General features: G+C 47.3%; 2 protein-coding genes across 2 annotated transcripts; one reads left to right on the top strand and one right to left on the bottom strand.

Annotated features, from left to right (window-relative positions):
- Positions 1 to 891: 891 nt before the first annotated feature.
- Positions 892 to 7,208, bottom strand: OAZ3 (ornithine decarboxylase antizyme 3). The gene is given in 6 exon segments (XM_021688006.1): positions 892 to 1,034; positions 1,786 to 1,871; positions 2,380 to 2,555; positions 3,288 to 3,362; positions 3,364 to 3,424; positions 7,174 to 7,208. Coding segments are annotated over 6 exon segments (576 nt in total).
- On the top strand, positions 6,891 to 11,236 carry MRPL9 (mitochondrial ribosomal protein L9). The gene is made up of 7 exons (XM_021688003.1): positions 6,891 to 7,025; positions 7,198 to 7,354; positions 7,836 to 7,960; positions 8,172 to 8,222; positions 9,882 to 9,983; positions 10,499 to 10,582; positions 10,698 to 11,236. The coding sequence occupies exons 1-7, from the start codon at positions 6,909 to 6,911 to the stop codon at positions 10,830 to 10,832; spliced, it is 771 nt and encodes a 256-aa protein (XP_021543678.1). The 5' UTR covers positions 6,891 to 6,908; the 3' UTR covers positions 10,833 to 11,236.
- Positions 11,237 to 11,680: the final 444 nt, after the last annotated feature.

The following is an 11,680-nucleotide window of genomic DNA, read 5'->3' as shown; positions in this document are numbered from 1 at the left end:
CCTTGGCTGCAGTGAACCCACCCCTGAAGCAGGCTTGGCCCTGGGGTTGGTGCTGCTCGACAATCAGGTCATGAGGCCCACTAGTCACCAGGCTCCTTGGCCCCTTGGCAATTACCCTTAAGTAGAGGGGTCCCTGATATAAATCATTCATAGGACTTGGTGCTCAGGAAAATGAGTGATGCCTCATTCCTGGCTGCAGTCTGTTACTGTGAATGCTGTCTGTCCCTTTAATGCGGCTTTTAAGTCTTGCCAGTCAGACGGGTTCCTTATTCTTTCAACACAATCCTGTACTTTTCTTGCTGTGTGGAATTTCCTCTTCTATGCTTACTTCTCATTTTGTCTGTTGAAGTCCTCCCATTGAGCCAAAGCTGTGGGATCCAGGTACCTTCTTGGTTTTTCTCCACATCCAAAGAGAAGGAATTAGTATTTCTCTAATTTGAACTGAAATAGATGGACAGAAATCTCCCAACGAGGCTTAAGTCTTTCTGAATTCCATAGTGCCTGGTTTTTGCTCTTGGCAAGTACTCAGTACAGGGTTAGGATAAGTAAATGGCTTTGGGAGTGGGGGGGGAAGGCAAAGAAACCTAAAATCCTTGGCTCCCTTCCCTCTCTGGTGCAGGTCCCTCTGATTTTTTTCCATCATTAAATGTTCATCCTATAGTGAATTCAGCTCTATAAGGGTCCCATTCCACTCCACTCCAGCCAACTCGCTTTCCCCCCAAGAAATAGTGAACACTTGAGGATTGCATAACCAACCCTGCCTTCCCCCCAAGAAAAGTGAACACTTGAGGATTGCACTACCCTTTATTCCTAAGATGGAAGGTGTCCTGCATCACATCCTGGTTCCCATTTATCAAGTTCCCATTATCCCCTCAGCAGGAATAAGTATGTTCAGGGAGGCTCATTGGAGAGGTGGCCAAGGTCCCTTTCAAGGGGATACACCATAAAGATGACATTGTCCCAGGGAGGGAGGGCAGGGTGATTGGGTCTGACCAACTCAAAGCCCATGTAGCTGAAGGCCCGTAGCAGGGCACCTGTGAAAAGAGAAAAAAAAAATAGAAAACGCTCTGAGGTTCCATACAACTATTCCCCCCAGATTTGGCTTCCTTCACTGGGGAGTGGCTGGGGGAAAGCTGTGTAGTGTAGGCATTAGGGTGACGTGTTGTGGACTAGCTGACTTAGACTTCAACCATGGCTCTAACATTTACTTACCTTTGTAACATTCTACAAGTTAACCTTTCTGAACTTCAGTTTTCTCATTTGTAAGATGGGGATCAGAACCTTCCTCACAGAATTTAAATGAGCTGATGTTTATGAAGCCCAACACAATGATGGTGTAGTAAACTCTTGACCATCTTCTGTCTTCTAACAAGTATGAGGGAAGAGGTGGTTTCTGCAACATGTGCTCCAAGCATCTGGGTAAATATATTCCTATCCTCCTGGCCCTGTGTTCAACCCCTTCACACTGTAGGTGTTTAATATGTTTGAGGTCCTTTCTGTCCCACCAGCTACATGCCTTTAATGGTTCTGTGTTAATTTCACTAGTGCTTCTTCAGTCTGGCTTTTGACCTCTACCTGCAGGGCCTTCCTCATAATCCCAGTGTAATCTGAATGCACAGAGTGCTCGGTGCCTTCATTTCCTTCTGGGGGAGGGAGGTGGTTAAATCCCTGAAATGCCTATGAGCACGTTCTCTTCTAAAGAGTGGGGGAAGAGTCTCCTACAAAGGAATAAGTTGCTGTCAGCTGCTTCAGCACCATGGGCCAGGAAGGACAGCTGATCCCCACCTCTGTCATTCCGGTTGTTTTGGAAGTTTACGAACACGGAGTCCACATTGGTCTTCTCCTCCACATACTCCAGTGTTGCAGTCAAACTAGGGGCCAGAGGGAAGAATCATGGTTAATATTTAGTGAACTAAAAATCCAGACCCCTGCTTGGAGTAGAAGAAACCTTATTGTTCCATTTTTCCTGACCTAAGCCAGGAAGTGAAAGTTGATGAACTTGCATTGATAGATTGTCCTCTGAAGGCCAGGGATTGTACACGATAAGACTGACACCTGAAGGGGCCTGGAGAGAGGAACTGCTATATAAAGACAAACAGCTGGAAGGCACGTCCTGTTACTCAACTCCTTAAGGATCCTCACTTCTATGTTTCTGAATCGGAGTCCAGCAGCCTCCCATGGGCTGTGACTCGAAGCCCAGATTTTGGCTCAGCTCATGGGCTTGTTTGCATGCCAGTTCAGTGGTGTGAAAGTATCTAGCTTCTGAATCAACCCTCAGTGGTTAGCATACCCACTACCTGATTATGACATAAAAGAAGGAAAGCCCCTGCCTCTTTCCCTCCCCCCGCTTTCCCTGCTTTTTCGTCTGGGCTCAGTCACCTTTCTCGGTTGCCTTGATCCAAGGCCCGATATGGGATATCCAGGAAGAGTCGATGGTCACAGAGAAGGCCGTGCCAATGGGCAGAGGTCTGGGGGGTGAGGCGGAAATGGAAGTCTAACTGCACTGGGTCCTGATGGAGCAGGGGGTCAGTAGCCAGCACCGTCAGGTTCCCAGCCTGGAAGAGGAATAAGAGAGTAATAGTCTTCTATTCTCATCTCGACCTCAATTCAGATCGCAGGCTGATTTGGCTGGGTCTGAGAAAGCTAACGGGGAGCTGACGGAGCCTGGGAGAATTGGAGCCAAAGTCTTTATCCCTTAGTCCTAGGACCTAATTCTCTCTCGTGGCGCTTTCCTTGATATCAAACAATCTAGAAAGGAGTCAGTGCAGTGGCAGTATCACTGCCTGTTGACCTCACCTGAGAGGCGCACCAACCCTTCAGAAACATATCAGAGGGCTGCTGCTTTAAACGACGCTGTGTCATTTGTTTACTGTCTCACTGATAATGCTCTTCCACTTTTTTCCATGATAGGGGTTTTCTCTGAATTCTATTTCTCTCTTAAAATGTAGAGGTCACCCACAGGCATGTTACTGCAGCAGGATAGAGGGGCAAGTTGAGGAGTTCTGGTTTCTAGTCCCTGCTTAGCAGTGAAACAGCTTTATGTCCCAGAAGCCTTACTACATTCTGCTCTTTGTTCCCACCTCCTCTTTTCCCATTAAGCTTTTCACCACCAGCTCTGTGATCTTGACTTGATATCTCTGGGCCAGAATCCTTGTTTCTAAAGCAACTAGCTGTTATACATGAGCTCCAAGATCTACAATTTATTTTCCAACTAGCCAATAATGCCCCTTCTTCACAAGGTGTCACTGAAGCAAGCTAGGGGCTTCCCCAGCACAGAGGCCACTTACCGAGTATAATTCTTTAAGCTGGTCGTGATCACCCTGCTTGGTGCTTCTGACCACCTGGAGGCCTGCTAGGGACTCAGGAGCACTGAAGGCAGGAACGGGGCCGGAGTGTCAAGTCCTCCCGTTCCCTATAAGTGATGCTGGTTGGGAAAATGGGCCCAAATTAGTTTCCCTCTGTGTCTGAGAAGGAGAGAGGCTCATAACTTCCAGGAACACAGGACTGGGCTCTGGCACTATCTTTGGTATCTTCTGTGGACCAGCCTGTTTCCATTCTCCCAGGCCAGCCAGATGGAAAAATTTTAAAGTTCCATGCCAGCCTTCCACCCCCTTTTGCTATTATCTCTTGCCACTTGGGAATTTCCTTCAAATTCTTTTATTTTTCCTGACAGTTTATATAAACAACTACAAGTAGAGATGAAAACAAGTACCTTTTATAACAGCAAGGCAGCATCTTCTCCCGGAGGGTGATCCGGTATTTGTAACAGTAAAGGTAATAGGCGTATGGTGACCAGATCGGGTAGAGGTAGTTCCGTGTTTTTCCCCTCTTGATATAAGAAAGGGAGAAGGCAGAGGGGTGTAACCTGTTACAAGGCAGTTTCTTAGTTCAGTGCCTCCCTGCGGCAAAGTGAGGTTCAGAGATGGGTGGCAAAGGTTCACACAACCTGGTGTCATTGTGACCCAGTGGGCACTATGACATGGGCAAGGGGGTTAGCCCTTATGTCACTTCAGGACTCCACTCTGCTGGTCCCCTACCCCACCCAACCAACCCCCTTATCCTGTTCATCTAGTAAGTACTTCCTGGCTGTACCAGTGATTAGAATACTTTAGCTTCTGTACTGATTGGTAAACAGCTCTGCCTGAGCACTTGTCAAGCGCACCCAACCTGGCTCCTTATTCTGGCATATGCACTCGTGTGTGCACACTCTCGTGTAACACACACACATATACGCATCCCACTTGAGCAACAAACTGGTTGGTGTCTAACACTGTAGGCTTCCAAGGCCCTGATCCAATGTCTGACCTAATACATTGGTTCCCAGTTCCTATCAATTCAATAGTTTTATTATATCCCTACCTTTAATAATCCAGGGGTGCTACACATTGTTGAATTATCTCATTGCCTTGTAGGGTAGAAATTGCAAACAGCCTCCAGGAGCCAGGACAGCTAATGGAATTAGTGGAGCTGCTGGGTGGGGCTGTAGCAAAATGGAACGCTCATACCCTAAAAGAAGCTGACAACTCAGCTCCATCCAGTTGTAGAAATGCAGACTCAGTGGTCCCAGATTGTATGATTTTTCAACATAAAACGGAAAGATAGATTTTTGTGTTAAATTCCTCCACATTTTTTAACTAGTGGCTACTAACTCAAAAGACAAAAACTGTTCATGAAAAAAAGTCAACATTGTGAGCAAAATTTGATTCTGGAACCACCAGTATGAGACCTCTGCATATTCATTCACTCATCCATTCAACAAATATTGATTGAGGGCCTACTGAAAGCCAGGCAGTATTCTAGGTGCTTGGGATACACCAGTAAACAAAACAAAGATCCCTGCTTAATGGAACTTAGCTTCTAAAAGTGAGAAGACAGGGGCAGCTTGGGTGGCTCAGTCAGTTAGGTGCTCTGACTCTTGATTTCGGCTCAGGTCCTGTAGTGTGGGGCTCCCCGATCAGCAAGAAGTCTGTCTCCCTCTTCCCCCTGCTTGCACTCTCTCTAATAAAAAAAAAAAAATCTTAAAACAGTAAGAAGACAAACATAAACTATAAACATCATAAAATTTAGTATGTTAGATGATAACTGCTATGGAGAAAAGAGGATAAAGGAAGATCAGGAGTGTGAAGGGGGTGGGGCAGGCTGGAGAAATAAATAGGGTAAAAAAAAAAAAGAAATAGGGTGATCCACATAGGCTTCAATGAAAAGGTGACATTTAATCAAAGATTTAAAGATCGGGGAGTTAGCCAAGCCAACACCTCGGGGTGAGAGCATTCCATGCCTAAGCTACAGCCAGTGCAAACGCCCTGAGGACAAGGTGCCTGGTGTTTTCAAGAAACAGGGAGGGCATGGTGATGAAGTCAGAGCACTAATTGGCCAGATTAGGGAGGCCCTGTAGATGACTGTATGGCCCTTTCCTTTTGTTCTGAGTAAAAGGGGAAGTCACTGCAAAGTTTTGGGTAGAGGGATGACATGATCTGATGTATGTTTTTTAAGAGATTCTGACTGTTGTGTTGTAAATAAACTGCAGAACACTAAGGCAGATTTGCTAACTACTGCAGTGATCCAGGAGAAAGATAGCATCTTATTCCAGGCTGAAGCACTGGAGGTGGTGGGAAGAGGTTGGATTCTGGAAATAGTTTAAAGATAGAACCCCCAGGATTTCCGGGAGTCTGAGAGAAAAGTTGAGTCCAAGAACTGAAAGAATAGTTTCCATCAACTGAGATGGGGAAGGCTGCAGGTGAGGCAGTTTGAGGCTGGGTAGAGACGGGTTTAGTTTGAAGCATGTTAACTTTGAATTGTCCGTTAGATATATAAGGAAAAGGCAAATAAGCGCCGGGCTATTCAAGTCTGGAGTTCAGGAGAAGTCTAGGAGAGAGAAAGAACTTTGGAAGTCACTGAGACTGAATGAGGTCAAAGCGGGTGTGTATACTGAAAAGAGTCAAGATGGGAAGACTGTCCTAGGGGCACTCTATAGTTCGGAGAGAAGGAGAAATCAGCAAAGCAAACTGTGAAGAAAACTGGCCAAGCAGGAAGAAAACAGAAACAAAATTGGTGTCCTGGAAGCTAAGTGAGGCAAGTGTAATTATTGAGGAGTGAGGACGTTTACGGGTCAACTAACAGGATGCGTAGAGCACCTTCACACAATGTCTGCTGCCAAACAGACCCTACTCATTCCATCTATGTGGTCTCTCCACTACCGAGATCCTCCACAGAACAGTCTGGACCGGGCTGCTGAGGGAGTGGAAGGCAAGCTGGGGACAAAGCACAAGGTGGGGTGGGGGTTGTGGGTGTCAGCTTGCCTTCTGCTCTCTCACCACTGCCATACCTTACTTTTTCTGTGGCTTATCTCCTTTGTGATTTAGAATTCTTTAAATGCTAGCTTGAGTACCACAGTTGTAAAGATTAAGGGTAGGCCTCCTCCTGGAGTTGCCATCGTTTTCCAGAGGATCCCATCCCTCCACCACTTTTAGGAAGATCTCAAGTAAGGAAAAGTGAGAGCTGCATCCCTCTTTCCTCAGCATCCAGTTATCACAGAATGCCAGAGCTGCAAGTGACCTCAGAGCTACGGGAGATAAACCAAAGCCCCCATTTTAAAGATAACGGAAGCCAAGAAGGAGACGGTGTCTTTTCCGGTTCATGCCACGATCTGTCGATAACTATGCGCGTCCCTGCCCGGAGAAGAAACAGGGAGGAGGAAATGAGGAAAACGCTGAATCACGGATCGTTGCCTCAGCTCCTTGAGGTCCCGGCAGCCGCGAGGCGGCGAGGCCACCGTCCAACCCGGGCCGGGTCTGCCCCTCGGCTTCGCCAGCCAGAGCGGCGGCGGCTCAGGCGCGCCGCGGGCAGCCCAGGGGCCTCTCCTGCGCGGGCGCTGGGGGCCTCCTCCATTCTCCCTCGGCGCTGGGAACATGGCGGCGGTCGCGGGGAGGGCCCTGCTGCGAGGAACGGTGCGGGGGCTGGTGCTCCCGCGACTCGCAGGGGGCACCCCGGGCCCGGAGCGCGACTTCAGTCTCTCTCACAATCGGGTGAGGGCCAGCTCTGAGCTCTGGGGGTCCTCGCCTCAGGTGGGGCTCTTTACGCCCGAATACTGTTCTGGGGGGCCGCGGCCTGGCTGTGGCGGGCTATCCATGTGCCGGCGGCTGAGGGCGGCAGGGGGTTCTCCGGGAGACTCGCTCACCCTCGCTCCCCGGCTGCCAGGGCACGGTCATCGTGGAGCGCTGGTGGAAGGTGCCGCTGGCCGGAGAGGGCCGGAAGCCGCGCCTACACCGGCGACACCGGGTCTACAAGCTGGTAGAGGACACGAAACACGGGCCCAAAGGCAGCCTGGAGCTCATCCTCACGCAGTCGGTGGAAGGTAAGGCCCGGCAAAAAGATACTTCCTATCTTAGGCTGGCTCTGTTTGGCATCAGCTTTTCCCTGCCGTCCCCTCTTAGCTGTTTCTCGTCCTTTCTCGACTTTGTAGAAATGATCTCTATATTTGAGAGGAAGAAGCCATAGAAAGGACTATGGTTGTGTCCTTGCCTTCCTGCATAGAAAAAGAAACGTGAATGCGACAACATCAGTAACTGCGTGGAGGGAAAAGGAGGCTTAACAGCATGTGCTACACTTCCTGAAATCCTGTTAAGGGGCAACTCTCACTTTGTACAGGGAATATTAAATTTCGAAATCAGGCCCTAAGAAACTAACTAGAAGTCTTTAAGTGTTGTTCTTAGTGAACATTTTTTTCTGGGAGGAATAACTGCTATGAGAGAATGATAGGTGCGTCTTTCTTTGATCCTCTCCTCCTCTTTAGGTACTCCTAGGTAGTCTGATCCAGTGTCTGTTCTTATTGGCAGGACTTGGAGTCCGGGGTGACCTGGTCTCAGTGAAGAAATCTTTGGGCCGGAATCGACTACTGCCTCAAGGTCTGGCTGTATATGCATCCCCTGAAAACAAGAAACTGTTTGAGGAGGAGAAATTGGTGAGCGCAAAGGAAGGCAGAGGGACTTGGAGGAATAGAAACCTTAAGAGTTCATCTAACAACTTTCTTTCCTTTGCTGTCTAACTTAAAAATGAAATAGGGATTAGAAGAACAGGAACCCAGAAACTCAGCCTATTATCCAGCATAGTAAGTTCGATATTTATCATGGACTCATTTTTCTTTTTTTTTCATCTTTAACTTTTTTTTCTAGCTGAGACAAGAAGGAAAATTAGAGAAGATCCAGACCAAGGCAGGTGAGATGGTGAGTAAAAACATAGAAAGTTGTTACTTATTTGTCACCTAAGGAGTCACCAATTTCTTCCTGAGAGGCTCCTTGATTTCCTTGAAATCTCCTGATTTCAGAGACAAGTGTAGGAGAAAGAGGAAATGTTTGGCTGCCATAACTGGTATTGAGACCTCCTGGGAGATCCTAACTTGTTGGGTGAAGTGCCCTAGCTTATCGAGAAAGGCTGCAGCCTGATTATCAGGGGACCCATGGAAAAGTGTGAGATGAGGGCTCTGCCTCCATTGATATTTACAGGCAAGTCACAGAGAACATAGACCCATGAGAACGTGATCAGTAAGCTCAAGGCAGTAGATTATAAGAATGACATAGATCAAAAAGGTGATTGGAGAGGGCTTTTCTTCAGACGGGATTGAATTGGGCCTTGTGGGTTTAGTAGGCTTTGGAAAGACCAGGAGGGTGGGAAAGGTATTAAGGGGGAAAAAAAAGTATAGGTGGTTCAGGCATGTGTTTTTTTTTTGTTTTTTTTTTTTTTTTTAAATTTTTTTTTTTTTTTTTTGAGGGGAAGAAGAGAGGGGGGGAACAAAAGGGGGGGGGGGAGGGTCAGAGGGAGAAGCAGACCCCCTGATGAGCAAGGAGCCCGATATGGGACTCGATCCCGGGACTCCAGGATCATGATGTGAGCTGAAGGCAGTCGCTTAACCAACTGAGCCACCCAGGCGCCCTAGGCATGTTTTTAACATGGAAAGTAGACTAGTCTAGCAAAAGCAGAGGACTTGTGTAGGGTAATATTACAAAACATGTGGCTGGAAAGGAGGTTGGGGTAAGACTTGTAAAACATTTTGAATGCTCAGCTAATGAATTTATACTTCATTCTGTAAGCAGGGAGAAATTATTAATGGGGTAGGGGTAGGATTGAAGGGCCAGAAGTATTGGATTAATATGGTCTCTGAAAGTCATTCTAGGGGACGCCTGGGTGGCTCAGTCGTTAAGCATCGCCCTTCAGCTCAGGTCATGATCCCAGCATTCTGGGATCGAGCCCTGTGTTGGGCTCCCTGCTCGGCGGGAAGCCTGCTTCTCCCTCTCCCACTCCTCCTGCTTGTGTTCCCTCTCTCGCTGTCTCTCTCTGTCAAATAAATAAAATCTTAAAAAAAAAAAAAGGAGAAAAGAAAGTCATTTTATTCTGGGGCACCTGGGTGATTCAGTCGGTTAAGCGTCCAACTCTTGATTTCCTCTTAGATCATGATCTCAGGGTTGTTATATCGAGCCCCACTTCGGGCTCTGTGCTCTGCGTGGAACCTGCTTAAGATTCTCTCCTTAGGCCCCTCCCCACTCATGCATGCTCTCTCTCAAAAAGAAAAGAAAAAGTCAATCTGTCCTGAGATCTACCACTGATCCCCACTGATAGGTCTAACTTTGACATGGCCTGTTTCTCCTTGCTTAGGAACAACCAGGTATAGGTGACCCTCTCCTCCAAAGTTTCACTAAAACACCTTCCTACAAAATCAGCTGTGAGACAGTAAGAAGGTTTCTCTTTCCCAGTCATCTTCTCACCTGTATGCTTGTGAAGCAGAAATTGTGCCCTTTTCCTGAACTCAGACGTTGTGCCTCTTGCTAACATGTTTCTTCTCCTTTGATTGCAACTCTAACCTATTCCCTGTTTATAATTTCTGTCAGACAGTGAAATTTCTGAGAAGCTGTCACCTGGAAGTGGGGATGAAGAACAACGTCAAATGGGAACTAAACCCTGAAATAGTCGCCCGCCATTTCTTCAAAAATGTGAGTGTTCCCACATACCACTGTGCCTCTGAGGGTAGTAGCTTCCCCTGGGAAGGAGGCCCAGAATTGATCCCTTTGTTAGGAAAGAGTGTGATCATACAGCTTAAGTTAGGGAAGGTGTTGGTTGGTTGCAGGAGTTGTGGGAGAAAAATGGCTAAGGACTAAGGGATGTCAGAATTTGAAGACTGATCGGAAAAGATGGTGTTATCATTTATTTCCTCTCTAGCCAGGGAAAACCTAGAAAATGTGACTCACTGGGGAGTTTGTACTTTTGTGGATACAGTGATTTCAGGTTCAAGACCTGTTTCTTTTTGGTGAATCCTCCTCCCTTTCTGAGAAATTAGACTGAGTTTCTCTGCCACTATCTATGGAGGTCTGTGCCCTCCCATGGGATCAGCCAGGGTAAACTCCTCAGTTTTATTCATTCCTGTACAGGAAATTCCAGAACCTTCTTTGAGGTTGCCTACAGTTGCATCAATGTAAACAGAGCTTCTTTTGGTTGTGACTTTTTGCAGCTTGGTGTTGTGGTCACCCCGCATGCATTAAAGTTACCAGAAGAGCCCATTACGCGGTGGGGCGAGTACTGGTGTGAGGTGACGGTGAGTGTTTCATATACCGCCTCCTTTTTCTGGCTGGGTGAAAAGGTGGGAATCGGTGGTAGTAGTTCTTTTCTGCCCAGCTGACCTCTGAGGATTCCTGTCGTTGTGTGTGCAGGTGAATGGACTTGACACTGTGAGGGTACCTATGTCTGTGGTGAACTTTGAGAGGCCCAAGACCAAAAGATACAAGTACTGGCTAGCCCGGCAAGCTGCCCAGGGGGTGGCCCCCACCAGCTCCCAGACGATCTGAACCTTCTCTCCCTCAGAAGCAGAAGAGCAGAATCAGAGGAGCAGTGAGCGACAGTGGGCCTGCACGCTGACACCACTCCCAGCTCTGACCCAATAATGGAGTTTTAGAGAGCACGTGGGGACATGGGCCTAACCTGCATGGCCACATTGACTCGTCCGTATCTCCCACCTCTGTCTTTGGCTGCTAGCACATCGGCCTTACCTGGGCCGTCCTGCTCAAGGAGTACCAGGCTGTAGATTTGATAAGCTGAACAGTAACAGATGAAAACAGTCTAGATCCTGTTGAGCCTGGAATTTGCTGGAACAAATGGAAGAGCTACCCACTCTCTCCAGTACTGGTCCCATTTTCATACATAACTGAACGTTTGCATCACGAGAGGAAATAAAGAGGTTGTGCTCTTTTTATTTTTGGGTGTTTTTATGACAATGATATGATATGCACTACAGTTACTTTATGCACTTATGACTTAACACCACACCTTTACATTTCTCTCAGCTACAGATGGTCCTTAAGTGTTTGTGTGCGTGTTTTGATAAATTTTAACTTCTTTTTAATTTTCAAATTTTTTTGATTGTAGTATGCTTGACACAGCATGTTACGTTAGTCTCAGGTGTACAGCATAGTGATTGGATAATTCTGTACGTTCTGTGCTTACCTAGGTATGCCGAGGCCGCCATTGGTCCCCATGCAATGCTATTACAGTACCACTGACGATAAGAGCTTGTGTTCTTTTTAGATGTTGTTTACCAGCCCTGAATAGACTGGGGATAGGACCTCCAAGTAGGTTGTCCTCTTGAGCTATGGGGTTTGGTGCTAAAAAGGAAGGAAGAAGAGGATGCATTTGCAGG

The sequence above is a fragment of the Neomonachus schauinslandi genome, chromosome 4 (genome assembly GCF_002201575.2).
Source record: "Neomonachus schauinslandi chromosome 4, ASM220157v2, whole genome shotgun sequence".
Lineage (NCBI taxonomy): Eukaryota > Metazoa > Chordata > Mammalia > Carnivora > Phocidae > Neomonachus > Neomonachus schauinslandi.
This window is presented reverse-complemented; position numbering and strand designations above follow the sequence as displayed.